General features: G+C 55.3%; 2 protein-coding genes across 4 annotated transcripts; one reads left to right on the top strand and one right to left on the bottom strand.

The window, feature by feature from the left end:
• Positions 1–333: 333 nt before the first annotated feature.
• BAD (BCL2 associated agonist of cell death) lies at positions 334–11,887 on the bottom strand. 2 transcript variants are annotated; one of them, XM_043451422.1, is made up of 4 exons: positions 11,792–11,887; positions 11,316–11,510; positions 1,408–1,601; positions 334–841 (listed from the first exon to the last, which is right to left on the bottom strand). In XM_043451422.1, exons 2-4 carry the CDS (start codon positions 11,500–11,502, stop codon positions 716–718), a joined length of 507 nt encoding a protein of 168 aa, XP_043307357.1. In that variant the 5' UTR covers positions 11,503–11,510; positions 11,792–11,887; the 3' UTR covers positions 334–715. The 2 variants fall into 2 exon arrangements, with proteins under 2 accessions (XP_043307357.1, XP_043307358.1); XM_043451423.1 differs by having other exon boundaries at positions 11,316–11,513; positions 11,792–11,873.
• A 480-nt stretch (positions 11,888–12,367) lies between these two features.
• Positions 12,368–16,523, top strand: GPR137 (G protein-coupled receptor 137). 2 transcript variants are annotated; one of them, XM_043452280.1, is made up of 8 exons: positions 12,368–12,504; positions 13,597–13,975; positions 14,059–14,108; positions 14,810–15,035; positions 15,149–15,298; positions 15,424–15,552; positions 15,663–15,778; positions 16,073–16,523. In XM_043452280.1, exons 2-8 carry the CDS (start codon positions 13,619–13,621, stop codon positions 16,230–16,232), a joined length of 1,188 nt encoding a protein of 395 aa, XP_043308215.1. In that variant the 5' UTR covers positions 12,368–12,504; positions 13,597–13,618; the 3' UTR covers positions 16,233–16,523. The 2 variants fall into 2 exon arrangements, with proteins under 2 accessions (XP_043308215.1, XP_043308216.1); XM_043452281.1 differs by lacking the exon at positions 12,368–12,504 and adding an exon at positions 13,333–13,464.
• The last annotated feature ends 331 nt before the right edge of the window (positions 16,524–16,854 follow it).

The raw sequence follows: 16,854 nt of genomic DNA on the forward strand, positions 1-16,854 counted from the left end.
TCAAAAGGACTGACCCAAATAGGAGCAAATAACCCTCCCTGGGGGACGGCGGCACGGTTTGCAGTGCGTGGAATTCCAGCGGCCAGCCGGCTTGCAGTTCTCAATTACCATATTAGAGATAAGGACCTGGATGTCCCCGAAACCCGATCTCGCTCCGCCTCCCGGAGTCCAGGCGGCCGTAGCTCCGCTCGCTGCCTCAACGCCTCCCTGATGTCGGCCGCAAAAGCCTCAGTTTCCCTCATATGTAAAGCAGGGACATCTTTTGAAACTCTTGTCAGTGCTAGCGCTCTCTCCGCCCGAGAAGCCCCAGGCGACAGACAGAGGAGACTCCGCGGCACAGACGTGGGGTTTATTAGCATCTTAGTATCGGGCATAGGTCCGCAGCGTTACCGCGGAGGAAAGGGTTCCGGCGAAGTTAGGGTTAATCTCGGCTCGCAACTGGCGCAGGCGCCTGGGGCGGCCCAGCGCCGGGGGGCGGGGTCACGAGGCCGCTTCCGGCAGGTAAGGGCGGAAAAACTTCCAACTTCCGATGGGGGCCGAGCCCCTCCGTGGTCCTCGCACACACCGGAAGGGGATCGGGCTCTGGGTCAGACCTCAGTCTTCCGAAAGGAACGAAACCGAGCCTCCTTTTACAAAAAGCCTGCAGAAAAACTTCCGCCCGCTCCCAAGATGGCCACCAGCAGCGGTTGGGAGATTCGGGATGCGGGGCGGAAGGTCATTGGGAGGGGGCGGAGCCTCCTCTCCCCAAGTTCCGGCTCAACCAGGACTGGAGGAAGCGCGTCCAGCTGGGGCTTTGTCGCATCTGCGTCGCCGTGCCAGCGCTCTTCGGGCGAGGAAGCCCCTTCAGGGTGGGAAGAAGAAAGGGTAGAATGAATTAGCTTATTCTGGCAGCCCGAATCAAGGCCCCTCCGCTTACGGAATCCCACCACCAAGTGAGATCCCGGAGGAGACAAAAGACCGTAGATCCTAACAGGCCTTGTACCGAGAGGTCTTCTGACTACTAAGCATAGTCCCTCCATGTTGCGGGCAGAAAGAGAGAACGCCTAGGATCCTGTAAGCGCCAGAGCCGGAGACTTAGCACGTGGAAAATGGGACCATAATTTGAAAATGAAAGAAGTGGTTCGGAAATTGAGGCCAAGAACCCAGATATTCGAAAGGGGTCGGCTAGGAGCACAAATGCCTCGCGCTCCGGGGATTTGGGGAACCCAGGAGCCTTGGCCCGCTGGAGCAGGGTCAGATCCCCGAATACCCTGGAACTCGGCAAGGGTCTGGCTGGAGTTCCGAAAGGAGCCAAGGAGCCCCGAAACGGAAATTCCGACGTGCACTGGAACAGCCCAGTGGGAGGAGGTCCGGGAGCACAGGTCCCGGTGTGGCCCGGGACTGCGGGGCACTTCAGCCGGCCCTCACCTTGAAGGAGACGTGAAACTCGTCGCTCATCCTCCGGAGCTCGCGGCCATATCGCTGTGCAGCCCAGAGGTTGGGGGGCGCCGAACGCGAGCGGCCCCTAAAGGGGCCGAGATCCTCCTCCTCCGTCCCTTCATCATCCTCTGACCCCGCGGGGTAGGAGCTGTGACGACTCCGGGTCTCCACAGCCCCAGTGCCTGCAGAGAAGATCATAGGGTGGGGATGACGTGAATCTCAACTCTCGCATCTCCAGCCCTGCAGCATTGTTAGTGAAGTTTCGAATTAACTTCTCATTAATCCCACAAATCTTAATTGAGCCCCAGTAATGGGCTAGACCCTTTGGCTCAGATGGTAAAGAATCTGCCTGCAATGCGGGAGATCTGGGTTCGATCCGTGGGTGGGGAAGATCCACTGGAGAAGGGAAAGGCTACCCACTCCAGTATTCTTGCCTGGAGAATCCTACGGACAGAGAAGCCTGGCGGGCTACAGTCTTGTGGGGTTGGAGAGTCACTTTCAACAGACCAGACCTTTCGTTTATAAAATGACTTAACCTCTGTGCTTGGTACAGAATAAGGGCATAAATAGTAGTTAGAGCTGTGAGTGTAAGATCCTGAGGCTTCCCAGCAATTCCCTGGGAGGTTAACTCTTTCATCAGCTCTAGTCCCCTGCAGAGGAAATCAGTCTCCTGGTTGAGGAGGTACCCCAACCAAGCCAGACAGGGTTGAACCCCACCTCCGCAGGTGACCAGCTGGGGCCCATCTGTTTCACTGTTGTGACCTACAGGAGACCTAGGAGCCCTTTGAGAACAAGAACCTGTCAGCATATCTGTACCTCCCACAGCACCCACTTTGAACAAACTGTCCAGAAAGATCTGTTGACTTTTTATGGTAACACTTATGGAGCACTTACTAGGTCCTGGGCATTACCTCATTATCCTCCTAAGCATGCCAAGAGGTAAGTATTAATATTGCTTCCATGGTGTAGATGAAAAGACAGAGGCTTGGAGAGGTTAAGACTTGCCCTGGGTGGCACAGCTGGGAAGCTCTGAGGTCTGAAGCCCCTACAGGTTTGTTGGAACCCAGAGTCCAGTGATAATCCATTGAGCTACACGTCTTTGTCCAGCCACCCTTCAACTCGCTGAGCCTGTGTCTTCACACCTCTTTATGGGGATAAACCTAGTTCTTAATGTCTGTGACTGCCTCACATAAACAGCGTGAAAGTCCTTTGTAAGCTGAAAGTGTGTGATGAATCCTTATTCAAAGAGGTGTGTCCTGAGTTTGTCTGCCTTTTGCATGTGTTCCATCCCCCAAATTCCTGTCAACCCCACCCTCGTTCCCAGACCAACAAAGACCTAGAACACTCCCAGGAGCATAAATCCTGGATTTATGCTGGATTGAAAGGCATGGAACAAGTGCAGGGGAACAGTATCCACAGCAAGGTATGACTGTGAGGGAGGCATTCTAGAGAAAGGATGATCTAGGCCAGGTCTTGAAGCCAGGGGTAAATTGTCTCATCCTCTCCGAAGGCCTGTGGGCCAGCTCCAGGGCCGGGGCCTCCAAGGGTCCCAGCTCCAAACATAGGGCTGGGAAAGCCAAGAAAAGAAGAGGGGGCTGGATCCAGAAAGGCCTAGGCCAAGAGGGTGGCTGGAATTCCTAAACTTCACCAAAGCCTGGGCTCAGGTAGGCAGGGACACCATAAAGCCTTTGAGGAACGATGTGGCAGTGGGGAACAGGCAGCTAAATCAGCAGTCCAGATTGGGGCTGGGTGGGGCTAAGGAGTTGAGGGCAGCAAGAGCCCTGATGAGAACAGGCCTGTCTGCAGAGGACTCTCCGGTTCCATGGGCATCAGGACAGAAGTTCCCACCTCCACCACATTCCTGCTTTGTGACCTTGGGCCCTTTCTTTTTAATCCCTTGGGGCCTCGGTGGTGTCCTCTGTGAAATGGGGGCAGCCCCCAAGAGCCCCATGAGGACAGATGACACAGAGAAAGAACCCTGTTGTGCCTTTTTCATGTCCTGAAGCCTCCCATCTTCCCAGTGAGACAGAGGCCGAGTTTTCCCTATTTTACACATGAGGAAATAGAAGCACGAGAGGTTAGGAACTTGCCCAGGGTCACACAGCTGGCACAGCCTGCTTGGTCGCTTAAATGCTCAGGAACTATCAGCTATTATTCTACTTTACTAGCACTAAGAACCCACACAACCTCCACACTTGACAGATGCAGGGCCCAATGGTCAGAAGGCAAGTGACTAGTAGGTAGGCACTTGGTCTGGGCCCTGCCCTCTTGCCTAGGAATCAGAACAAGCAGAACAGCGGCACTCCCGGTGTCAGGCTGGCAGTATGCTTCCTGTATATTAATTCCTTATGTCCTCACCACGTCTTGTGAGGAAGGTTACTCACTGTCCCCATTTTACAGAGGAGAAAACTAAGGCACAGTAAGTAACTTGCCCAAAGTCACACAGCTAGTCAGTGACAGATTCCAGCCCAACCAGTCTGCCTCCTGGGTCTGTGTATTTAACTCTCACACCCCGGCTCCCTTCAGCAGCACCGTGGGCCTAATGTGACTGCCAGCCCTACCGGGAGCCTACCCATGGGATGGGGATTTTTACTGAAGCCATGAATTAAGCAACGCCAAGCCAGCCATTGTCAAAATGACACTCAAATGTGTAAACTGAACATTTAAGTGCCCTATTTACTAGGGAAAAAATCAGTGCTTTTCTGTGAACTCCCTGGGGGAGCAGACATGCCTATCTACTCCATCCATCCAGCCTTCAATCAGTGGTCACTCCTTCATGCCTCTAGATAGTGCAGAGGTGTCCTCTCCCAGTCTTGGGAAGGAAAGGAGGAAGGAGGCGTGGTTTCTGTGGCTTCTAGTTGTGAGCATGGATGGGTGCCCAGGCCTGTCCTCTCTGCCATCCTTCCAGAGTGCCTGCCTGGGGCTGGGTGGGGAAGTGGGAGGGGCCTATGGCTGGAGGTGTCCAGAGCCCCAAGCTTTAAATTCTTTACTCACTGGCTTTCTGGGTAAGTGGGTGGGGCTGCACACAGCCACATTCCCGCTCCTGTGAGCATCCTTGCACACTTCGTTAAAATAGTGCTGTTCCAGACAGCTGGCGGCAGTGAGACTGAGCCATCAGGCAGGGTTGGGTTTGGATCCTGCTCCACCACGTGGGTGGTTCACATGTTGCTCAACTTCAGCAGGAGAGCAGCTCGGCGCTCCGCCTGAGTAGGCATGCGGCCTGTCCTGTCTCAGCCCAGGTTTCCTGTGTCCCCTAAAGCCATTTGGGGTAGGAAAGCCCCTTACTGGCATGTAGAGAACATACCCCTACCTTGCCCAGAGCTGAGAAAATCAGAAAACACGCTAAAGCAGACTCTGGAAAATGTTTTCTGTAAAGGGTCAGAGAGGAAATATTTTGGGCATTGCAGGCCATGTGGTCTGTCACAACTACTCAACACTGGCCATGGCTTGAAAGAAGCCATAAACAATATACAAGTGCTTGTGCACTGCTGCGTTCCCCTAAAACTGTATTTGGAACACTGAAATAAAATACTGTTCTTTGGAGTTTTGTCAACTGTTTATACAACAAAGAGGGATTTAGCCTTTGGCTGTGGTTTGCCAACCTCTGCTCTAAACCCAACTATGTCTGTCCTCTGCCTAAAACCTTCAATGGCTCCCTGTTGCCTATGAGATAAACTCCAAACTCCTGGGCATGGCCTCCAGGGCCCTTATATTCTGGTTCCAGCCTGCACTCCCTTGTCTGCCGTCAGGGGGGCGTTGGTTACTCATGTCTCCCCATTCCCTCTAAATGGATGGCAGTCCCCAGGTCTGCTCAGGGCCTGGGCCAACTCACTGCAACAACAACTGCAGTAATAGACCCTCCTCTGTGCTAGGCACTGTTTCTAAGCATGTTTCCTGTATGAATGCATCAGATTCTCATGACAACGCAATGAGGTGGGACTACTTCTAGTCCCATTTTACTGGGATAAAAAAAACTGAGGCACCCAATATTTATGGCAGCACTATTTACAATAGCCAAGATATGGAAGCAACCTAAATGTCCAACAGAAGAAGGGATAAATAAAGAAGGTTTCCTTGGTGGCTCAGGTGGTAAAAAATCTGCCTGGCAACACAGGAGACCTGGGTTCGATCTCTGGGTCAGGAAGATTCCTTGGAGAAGGAAATGGCAACCCACTCCAGTATTCTTGTCTGGAGAATTCCATGGACAAAGAAGATGCGGTATATATAAACAATGAAATACTACTCAGCCATTTAAAAAAAAAAGTGAAATAATGCCATTTGCAGCAACAAGGATGGGCCTAGAGATTATCACATTAAGTGAAGTAAGTCAGACAAAAATATGGAATCTAAAAAATGATACAGGGAAAATAAAAAAATACAGGAGACTTCCCTGGTGGTCCAGTGGTTAAAATTCCATGCATTCAATGCAGGGGGCGTAGGTTTGATCCATAGTGGGGGAACTAAGATCCCATAGGCCTCCTGGTGTGGCCAAAAACAAAACAAAACAAGACAAACAAAAAGTGATACAAATCAACTTATTTACAAAATAGAAACAGACTCACAGACATAGAAAACAAACTGCCTCCTGGTGCTGCCAAAAACAAAACAAGACAAACAAAAAATGATACAAATGAGTTTACTTATAAAACAGAAATAGACTCAGACATAGAAAACAAATTTATGATTACCACAGGGGAAAAAAGGGGAGTGGGGGTGGGGAGGATTAATTAGGGCTTTGGAATTTCTTTTTTTTTTTTTTGGCAGCACTGCATGGCTTATGAGATCTCAGTTCCCCAACCAGGGATTGAACGTAGGCCATGTCAGTGAAAGCGCTAAGTCCTAACCACTGGACCACCACGGAATTCCCAGGACTTTCGGATTGATAGGTACATGCAAATGACACCACCCTTATGGCAGAAAGTGAAGAAGAGCTAAAGAGCCTCTTGATGAAAGTGAAAGAGGAGAGTGAGAAAGTTGGCTTAAAGCTCAACATTCAGAAAACTAAGATCATGGCATCTGGTCCCATCACTTCATGGCAAATAGATGGGGAAAGAGTGGAAACTGGCTGACTTTATTTTTTGGGCTCCAAAATCACTGCAGATGGTGATTGCAGCCATGAAATTAAAAGATGCTTACTCCTTGGAAGGAAAAGTTATGACCAACTTAGACAGCATATTGAAAAGCAGAGACATTACTTTGTCAACAAAGGTCCATCTAGTCAAGGCTATGGTTTTTTCAGTGATCATGTATGGATGTGAAAGTTGGACTACAAAGAAAGCTGAGCGCTGAAGAATTGATGCTTTTGAACTGTGGTGTTGGAGAAGACTCTTGAGAGTCCCTTGAACTGCAAGGAGATCTTCCTAAAGGAGATCAGTCCTGGGTGTTCATTGGTAGGACTGATGTTGAAGCGGAAACTCCAATACTTTGGCCACCTGATGCGAAGAGCTGACTCATTTGAAAAGACCCTGATGCTGGGAAAGATTGAGGGCAGGAGGAGAAGTGGGTGACAGAGGATGAGATGGCTGGATGGCATCACCGACTCAATGGACATGGGTTTGGGTGGACTCTGGGAGATGGTGATGAACAGGGAGGCCTAGTGTGCTGCGGTTCATGGGGTTGCAAAGAGTCGGACATGACTGAGCAACTGAACTGAACTGAACTATATATAAAGTAGATAAACAACAAGGATTTACTGTGTAGCACTGGGAACTATATTGAATATCTTGTAATAACCTATTATGGAAAATAATCTGAAAGGGAATATATATACGCATATATATATATAACTGACTCACTTTACTGTACCCCTGAAACTAACATATCATTATAAATCAACTTGGAGAAGGTCATGGCAACCCCCCTCCAGTATTCTTGCCTGGAGAATCCCATGGACAGAGGATTCTGGTGGGCTACAGTCCATAGGGTCACAAAGAGTCAGACAGGACTGAGCAACTAACACTTTCACTTTCACAAATCAACTATGGACTTCCCATAGTTACCACTGGGCACTAGCGGTAAAGAATCTGCCTGCAATGTGAGAGACCTGGGTTCAATCCCTGGGTCGGGAAGATCCCTTGGAGAAGGGAATGGCAACCCGCTCCAGTATTCCTGCCCGGAAAATTCTATGAGCAGAGGAGCCTGGCGGACTACAGTCCAAGGGGCCACAAAGAGTCGGACATGACTGAGCACATAAATCAACTATACTTTAATTAAAAAAAAAAAAAAAAGCTGGATCTGAACCCTGCAGTCTGGCCCGGGGCCTGGCACTGGGCTGATTTACTCACCGCGTGTCTCCATTCACGCACCAGCTGCTCTCCAAGCAGCCAGCTATGCACTGGACTGTCACAGCACACAAGGCGGCCAGGGGCGTGCCCTGGAGACACACACGGTTCACCGCAGCAGCGGCTTGGAGGCAGGGAATATGAAGAGTGACAGCACCCTGCCCCTGCAGAGGGGGGCAGCGGCCCTGTGGCTCTGGCAGGTTATGGGCACCTGCGGGTCTTTCAAGGAGAATCACTTGCTTTTTAGATGTCGAAAACTAAGTCCAAAGGAATCCAGGCAGGTCTCTCACATCCCTTGCAGGCCTTGTCATGGCTGGTCCTGGAGCTGGGGTAGGCATCCCCTTGGCTTATTGCTGCTTCAGTCCATTCTCCCTCTCTCCTCCCCAAATCTAGTTTCTTGGACTGTGCCACCTTTCCCCCTTGGGGCCTCAGGTGCCCCCCACCCACAGGATGGGCCCCTAGTGGGTGCAGGAGGTTTTGCCGCTCCTATTTCATTCACTCATAGCACAGAAATGGTCCTTTCCAGCTCCCTGCCTTGGCACCCCAGCTCTGATGATGCCGGGCTCCTCACACTTGGCCAGCTTACACTGGATACAAGCCAAGCCCTGCACCGCCTCCCTCCCTGGGCTGATACCAACACAGCCCTGGTTAAGGCCAACTCCCGGCCCGTTCCCACATGCACCTGGGTGGCCAGCGTGGCTGGAGAAAAGCTCAGCTGTGCCACCTCTGTTGAAATTCATGGTCACAAGACCCAGTGGCCCCCCGAGGTGCCCAGCAGACTTCCAACTCCATACTCTGGGCCAGACAACTACTTCAAACCTGCTCTTCCTTCTCTTGGCCTCAACCTCCACCCCTTTCCCCACCTTCACTCCTGGCTCAGGACCTGGCTTCCTTTCACTGAGAAATTGGAAGCATCCATGAGAGAACCATCTGCTGGTTCCCACGAGGTATCTCCTTGCCCTCCTCCACCCCTCCACTGCACTCAGCTGAGCTACCCATGCCCTGAACACCAGACCACTCTCTCCTATTCAAGGACACCTCTCAGTAAGCTTCCTTTCTCCCCTGCATCCTCCAGTATTTTCCTCCTTCCTGGATTACTCCGTCAACTTATAAACATGCTCTTTCGGGAATTCCTTGGTGGTTAAGACTCCACGCTTCCACTGCAGGGAGCATGGGTTTGATTCCTGGTCAGGGAATTAAGACCGTGCAAGCCACATGGTACAATCAAAAAAAAAAAGAAACTCTTTTTTTCTTTTTCCTTTTCATCTTAATAACACAATCCTTCCTTGACTCTCCTTGGGCCTTCAGGTGCCGCTGGCTCCTCTGTTCCTCTTTGCCAGAGCTCAGCTGCCAAGAGCGGGCTCTCCTTTCTACCTCCAATTCTCTTCCCATCATCCCTCTGCACTTTCCACCCAAGCTGCCCCGACCTTAAGTCCAGTCCAGTGCTCCACTCCCAGCCCTCCTCCAGCAGCCCTCAAAGGAGCATCACCCAGTCCAACACTCCCCTCCCTACCAGGTGGCTCCCTCCTTCTCAGACCCCAGTGTGGGCTTCTCCACTTCTGCTGCTCTCTGCAGCCTTGGAGCTCCAGACTCAGCCCAAGCTCTACCCTGTCTACACTGTCTCCCGGGACCCACAGTACACTTCATCATCAATGGCCAACTCCCACATGTATCTATCCCTACTAGAAATCTCCATCTGGATGCCCCAAAGGCACCTCTAACCTGACCTGGCCTGAGCAGGGCTCCTGATCTCACCCCACACCTTCTCAGTTCCACCTCAGTTAAGAGCAACTCCATCCTTCCAGGTGCCCAGGCCATCCTCTTTAGGCCTCACACGTTTGTCTATCAGCAAATCACACCAGCTCTATCTTCAAAAGAAACCCAGAGTCCAGCTCTAATATGTACCACTTCCACCACCACCACGCTCGCACCGGCTACCCTCCTCCCCTGTGGCACCACCCCTACCTTTGCCCAGGGGCCCTGGTGATTCTCTTGTGGTCCAAATCAGATCAAAGTCCTCCAGGTTTTCACTCAACCTGAAAGCCAGAGCCCTGACCTGGGCCTTCAAGGCCCCGCCCATCAGCCCCTCCCCTTCCCTGAACTCCCAAGTAGTCTCGGAGCCCCTCTCCTCACTGCCCTCAGGGTCTTTGCATTTGCCCTGCCCTCCACCTTGGTGAAGGAAATGGCAACCCACTGCAGTCTTCTTGCCTGGAAGATTCCATGGACAGAGGAGCCTGGAGGGCTACAGTCCATGGGGTAGCAAGAGTCAGACATGATTTAGCAACTAAGCCACCACCACCAAGGCCCACCCTGACCACCTCAGTTCAAATCACTCCATCCAGCCCCCAGCACTCCGGATTCCAAAGAGAAAGTCAAGGGTATGTCACCTAAGGCGTCACCTTCTAACGCACCGTATCACTGGTCTGTTTGTTTCTTTCTTTATGGCTTGTCTCCCCCTATCTTCTAGAATGTAGGAGACCCATAAGGGCAAGAGCTTCTCTTCTAGTCCCGGATGAACCCCTGGCAGCTGGAACACACGCTCAGCACTTGACACAGAAGATGGGAAGGGACAGCCAGGTACAGAGTGGAAAGCAGTTTCAAGCAGAAAAACTCCAAGTGCAAAAATCTCGAAGTTAAAGAAAGCCTGTGGAGTTCAGTGTGACATACAGCAGGCTGGGGGGTGGGGTGGGGTCTTTTTTTTTTCTTTTAATTTTTTTTTAATCCTTAATAACTGAATATCAACGTTTTTTTTTCTTTCTTTTTTTTTTTTTTGACTGTAATCCTAGTTCCCTGACCAGGCATTGAACCCCAGGGTCCTGGGCAGTGAAAGCACTCAGTGTTAACCACTGGACCACCAGGGAACTCCCTGGGGTAGGGGTATTAATAAGCCTTCCTGCTCCTGAAAATGGAAGGGTGTCACATCGGCAGCAGTTAAGGGACAGGAGTTTTGTTTTCAGAAGATTTCTGTGGTTGTTCCAGGTGCCAAGGCTTGTGCTGGGCACCCGGGTGGTAGGGACTGCTAAGACATGGCCGCTTCCCTTCAGGGCCCATCCTTCCATCTCAGCTGAGTCTCCTTTGGTAGATATGGAGGACAGCTGATGCTTTCCCAGTCCCACACAGACCTGCTGCCTGGTAGGGCCATCTGCCTCTTGGGATTACCTGGCCCTGGCAATGTCAAGGACAGCCCTTGACATTGGGTGTGAGCCATAGGGCGGGAAAGAACAGAGCCTGGGGCAAGGCAGCACAGAGTCTTCGAGCCCAAAGGAAATGCCGAGTGAGTGTCACCTTAGGCAAGTCATTTCCCCTTTCTGGTGGCCTCTCAGTGATTCCGTTCTGGTCCTATGCTAAGAGCTACATACTTGGAGCATTTACTGAACACCAGCTCTATAATTAAGTGCTTCTAAGGTATGTCTGTTAATCTTCCCCACAGCACTACCAAGGTGGTGATGAACTGCTGTTTTACAGAAGAGGAAACTGAGATGCAGAGCAGTGAGGGACTTACTCAAAGCTCCCCCCCCCCCCGCCCCGAGTGTGGATGTGGCTGGGGTGCAGAAAGCTACTGGGCTGGAGGCAAGGTGGACAGGCAGGTGGTTGTTGGGGAGGGGGGTTGCCTACCTCCATGGTGGCTGCTGCCGGCCGGCTGCCCCTGCTGGTGACCAGCTTCCCCCAGGAGGCCTGGGGTTGTTAGCCAGTGCTTGCTGAGACCTGGGGGCCTGTCCCCTGTGGGGCTGGGGCCCAGGCCCCTATCTGCAGGGCTGGAGTCTTCCTGCTCACTCTGCTCAAACTCTGGGATCTGGAACATGCTCTGGGCTGCTGGGGGGCAAGATGGCAGGTAATTAGAGAACAGCTGGGGCTAAGGGTGGCTGGCAGGGCTGGGGGCACAGGTGTCCCTGGCTCCCTCTCCCAAGTCAGCACCCCAGGTTCACCCTGCCTCCCCGGCGCACATCTGTCCGTTGAGTCTGGCCCGGCAGGAAGCTCGACTTATCCACCCAGGATCTAAAACTCTCAGAGCCCTGGGGCTGGAGAGAAGCCTCAGGCCCCAGCCCAGGCTTCGGCCAGACCCTCCCGCGGTAACGGCACACAGATCTCACCCCAAGCCCGATAACGAGGCCCCTGACCCGGGCCCGCCGCGTCCCTCTAGCAAAAAGAGAGCCCGGCCCTAGTTGCCTGGGTAACGGAAACTGTCACCGACCCGGCCCAATCAGCTCTTGAAATGTCACTAGCTGGCCAGCAGGCGGGGCCCCTCCCCGGGGCCCCGCCCACTGCCTTCCTCCTGAGTCCCTTCTACGTCTCCGGATGCTCAGCTCCCGACTTCCTTAGGCTTTGGGGGTTGTGGGAGCCGCTGAGGGATTCTCCGGGGTCCCCATTTGGGAGCCAGCTCCTGCTGACAAGCCCTTCATCCCCTCTGGGACTTAATTCCCACTCCTGTAAAATGGGGATAATGACACCTCTTTCAGGAGTCAGTGATCCTTGTAAATTGGGCGGTGATTACTGTGGGTGAAAGCACTTCGCAAAGCCGTAATCGAAGCTCAGCCGTCGGAGGCAACTGTTGTTGCTGTCGTCACTGCTCCATCCGAACCGGGTGACCGGCTCGGGAAGCACCCCTCCCTCCTCCGCGCGGTGGAAACCTCGCATCGCCCGCGTCAGGGGCGCCACTCCTCGCGCCAACTCGGGGGCACTAGAGATAAGCGAGGGAGCCTCCACCCGGGGCAGGATGACTGTCCCGGCGCAGAAGGGAAAGGGGCCCCTAAGAGGGTGACAATAGGACTCGCGGAGGCCTCGCGCCTGGCAGACCGCAGGCCAGGTGAGCGGGAAACACCGCCAGCCAGGGAATGGGCGGGAGGGCTCGCGCGGGACGCGGGGGCCCCGCGGGATAAGGCCTGGGGGCGGGGCCCGGAGGCCATCTTGGCTGAGGGCGGAAGTTTCCCTCAGAGACCGAGTGAAGGGAAGTCGTTACCGCCCCGGGTCGGCGGCACAGTCTCGATTTGGGAATGGGGAGGAGAAGCATGGGAATCGCCAGCTTCCCATGGAAGCGAGGGCTGGTAGCTCTGGGCAATGCCCACCCGGGCGCCGGCCGGATGCGGCGCAGCCGGAACGTCGAGGCCGCTCGCCGCCTCTAGTAACCCCTGGCGCCCGGCGGTGGCGCAAGTCGCGCCAATTCTCGAACAGCTCCGCGCCGGGCGCGGCGCGGGCCTGCGTAGCCAGGACCAGACCCTGAGCAATTTGCGTTGCGAACGGCGGCCGCGCAGGCGCAGGAGGGGGCGGAGCAGCGGGAGCCGGGGAGCCGGAGCCCCGGGTCCCAGCGACCGGAGCCGGCTCCCCCAGCCGCGGCCTGAGGACCGGGCGTCGGCCTCCTCCCGCCCCCCCGCGGCTGGAGAGTGGACGCAGTGGGGGGTGGGGTGGGTCAGCGTCCGGAATCCCGAGGACGGAAGGCAGAGGCCCTCCCCATCCGGATTGTTGGAGGGGAGAGAGCCCTCCAGTTTGGGGAGGGGGAGAGCCAGACGTTGAGCGTCCCCAGCAGCAGCCACTGCTCTGAACAGACTGGCGTTGGCCGGCTCTCCCCCTCCTGCCGGGACGACTCCAGCGACCGAGGCCAGGGACCCCCTCTCCTTCGGCCTCTGCACCCCCATCCCCCCGTCCCCGGCTTTGAGGCTGGCCCGGAGAGGAGTACTCCCCTCTTCCCCACCCGCCTCTGCCCTGGAGAGGAAGGGCTGTCTTTCCACACCCGGGAGTGAGGGACTCAGGTTGCCCGTGCCCCGCAAAGGCAAGGGGCCCTCTGTCGAGGGGGGGAGGGGCCGGCCAACCACCACTTCTTTCCGCCTGAGCACCCTACAACTCCCACCCCTCCGTATTTATTTCCCTGGCGCTCTGCCGGCCCCTCCATCTCTGTCTTTAGGGTTCAGGCCTCCCTCCCTGACATGGAGAGTAACCTGTCTGGCTTGGTGCCTGCTGCTGGGCTGGTACCTGCGCTGCCGCCCGCCGTGACCCTGGGGCTGACTGCGGCCTACACCACCCTGTACGCCCTGCTCTTCTTCTCCGTCTATGCCCAGCTCTGGCTGGTGCTCCTGTATGGGCACAAGCGTCTCAGCTATCAGACGGTGTTCCTGGCGCTCTGTCTGCTCTGGGCTGCCCTGCGTACCACCCTCTTCTCCTTCTACTTTCGAGACACACCCCGAGCCAACCATCTGGGGCCCCTGCCCTTTTGGCTTCTCTACTGCTGTCCTGTCTGCCTGCAGTTCTTCACACTGACGCTCATGAACCTCTACTTTGCTCAGGTAACCATGGTGATGGGTGGGGGTGGGCCCCTGGGGTAGCAAGCCCCAGGGCCCCAAATAATAATGGGCCTCTCTGCCCCCAGGTGGTGTTCAAAGCCAAGGCAAAGCGTCGGCCAGAGATGAGCCGAGGCTTGTAAGTACTGGTGGGTTCAGTCAGGGGCAGGGAGAAGCCCAGTGTCCATTCCTTCCGCCCTGGTAGGGCTGAGGGGAGTACAACGCAGGATGCTTGGGGAAGGCTTGGGAACATTAGGCATCTGGTGCAGATGGCTCTGCAGAGGTGTTACATATGTGAAGCTCAACTATAATAAAAACCACTGAAATATGGTGAAGGGAGAGGGTACCAATGTCATCCATGATGGAGGAAGAGCTGGAGGCTCCGGCCCTCGGAAGCTCCAAAGGGCACTTCTGGGTGACCTTGGGCGGTGATAACTCCTGTCCTTTGTACAACATCTCACAGTTTATTAAGAGCTTTCACAGACATCTTTAATTTTTACAACTTACCTTCGAAGCTGATGTGTCCCCATTTGAGAGATGAAGACACTGAGGCCCAGCAAGGTTAAGGAACATGTTCAAGGTCGCACACGCGGCAGGAGGTAGAGCCAGGGCTTAAACCCAGATTTCTGACTCCCAATCCAGGGCTCTTTCTGCTGTACCACAGCCGTCAGTCATCTTCTGACCTCTTTAGCCTCAGTTTCCTCATCTGTAAACCCAGAGGAGTGGGGTTCAGACTGGGTGGCCTGAGGTTCTGACTGACACCTGGGTCTCCTGGGAAGGGCTGGGTGGTTGGGGAGCGGCAGGGTGGTCGCCTGGGGCTGACTCTGCTGTGGGCCGCAGGCTGGCTGTCCGAGGGGCCTTCGTGGGGGCCTCGCTGCTCTTTCTGCTGGTGAATGTGCTGTGCGCGGTGCTGTCCCGCCGGCGCCGGGCACAGCCCTGGGCCCTCCTGTTGGTGCGTGTCCTGGTGAGCGACTCCCTGTTTGTTATCTGCGCACTCTCTCTTGCCGCCTGCCTCTGCCTTGTGGCCCGGCGGGCCCCCTCCACCAGCATCTACCTGGAGGCCAAGGTAGGGCCACAAGCGCTGACGCCTGGGTGTCTTTGGGGTGTTTGGGGTCTTCAGAGTAGAGACAAAGCTGGAACCTCCCCTCCCTAAGGGTCCCCTGTTGTCATCTGTGCCAGGGGACCAGTGTGTGCCAGGCAGCTGCAATGGGTGGTGCCATGGTCCTGCTCTATGCCAGCCGGGCCTGCTACAACCTGGCGGCCCTGGCCTTGGCCCCGCGGAGCCGGCTGGACACCTTCGATTACGACTGGTACAACGTCTCTGATCAGGTGGGCATTTGACACATCTGCCCCCTCCCCAGTAGCTGTGGCTCCTGGCCCCCAGCTAGCCTGGGTCCTGTCGTGGGGCCCCACTGGCACGACTGCAGATTGGCACAGCCCCTGCCTCCCCACAGGCGGACCTGGTGAATGACCTGGGGAATAAAGGCTACCTGGTGTTTGGCCTCATCCTCTTTGTGTGGGAGCTGCTGCCCACCACCCTACTGGTGGGCTTCTTCCGGGTGCATCGGCCCCCACAGGACCTGGTGAGGGCCAGTGGAAAGGGGCGGCACTGGCGGTCCCTGGGCTGGGTTCTGGGGGTGTGGGAGGCCAGTGAGGGGCAGAAGGAAGCATCAATGGTGGCTCCCTTCCCTAGAGCACCAGCCGCATCCTCAACGGGCAGGTCTTTGGCTCGCGTTCCTACTTCTTCGACCGGGCACACTGCGAGGATGAGGGCTGCTCTTGGGAGCATAGCCGGGGCGAGAGCACCAGGTAGGAATCCCAGCCCCACCCGACGACCCGGGGGCTCCCAGGTTGCTCCATCAAGCCATGGGGACCTAGAGCTGGGTCTTGCCACCCACCCCTGCCCGTGCCATGGTGTATACTAGGTGAGGTCCCCTCTGGTTTGCTGTTGCTAAAGTCCCCCCTAACCCCTCAAGATGCAGTTTGCCATAGTCAGAGAAGCCTGGGTCACTGAGCTCTGTTCTCAGTCTCTCTCCTCCCCCAACTCTTGTGACTGTGGTCCTAGTGACTGCTGGAGGGCTGACCCTGTTTCTCTGCCTGCAGCATGTCAGGTAGCCTAGGCTCCAGCAGCTGGTATGGCACCATCGGGCGGGAACCAGGCTGGTGCGGAGGCAGCCAGACTCGGACCACGCCCCTGCTCTTCTCCCAGGTTCTGGGACCAGGCGGCCACCACCACAGTCTCTACTCCACCCCACAGACGTGATCCCCTTCATCTCCCCGCAGAACACCCAGCCCCCAGCCCCTCCCACCCCAGACCCCTGTGCCAAGTTCATCTGCTGCTGCTTGCCCAGGATCCCGGGGGCTGTAGCTTCCCCAGGCCGGCTCCTTGCTACTCCTGTTGCAGTGAGCTTGTGCTGTCCCCTAGGATGGGGTGGCATGGCCCTGGCTGCCAGATGCTCTCGGCCCCCTGGCATGACCCGCCGCCTCCGCTTCCACTCCGGAGCCAGCTACCTCTCCTGCGTCTGCCACTCAATAAACAGTGTCTGTGCCCCAAGCCCCTTTGCTGTCCGTCAGTTGTCTGCTTGTGTTTCTCACACCATCATCCGCTCGGTCTAGGGCTGATTGGACACTGGCCCTTGAAGGGGGCTACTGGGCTGGGCCGGGCTCATTTACTTCCCCTAAGGCTGGTGGGTAAGGAGAGGGATGAGCCTGTGTTCAAAGGAAAAAGACCAGAAGAACCCAGTCCCCGCTCCAGTCCCCTGCCTGCGTGAACAATTTCTGCTCTTCAGGAACTGCTTCAAATGTCGCCTCCTTTATGAACCCTGCCACTTCCAGGTCAGGAAACTGTGTCCCTCCGCAACCCACCCCAGGTCCCTTGGCACTGT

The sequence above is a fragment of the Cervus canadensis genome, chromosome 29 (genome assembly GCF_019320065.1).
Source record: "Cervus canadensis isolate Bull #8, Minnesota chromosome 29, ASM1932006v1, whole genome shotgun sequence".
In the NCBI taxonomy this organism is placed as follows: domain Eukaryota; kingdom Metazoa; phylum Chordata; class Mammalia; order Artiodactyla; family Cervidae; genus Cervus; species Cervus canadensis.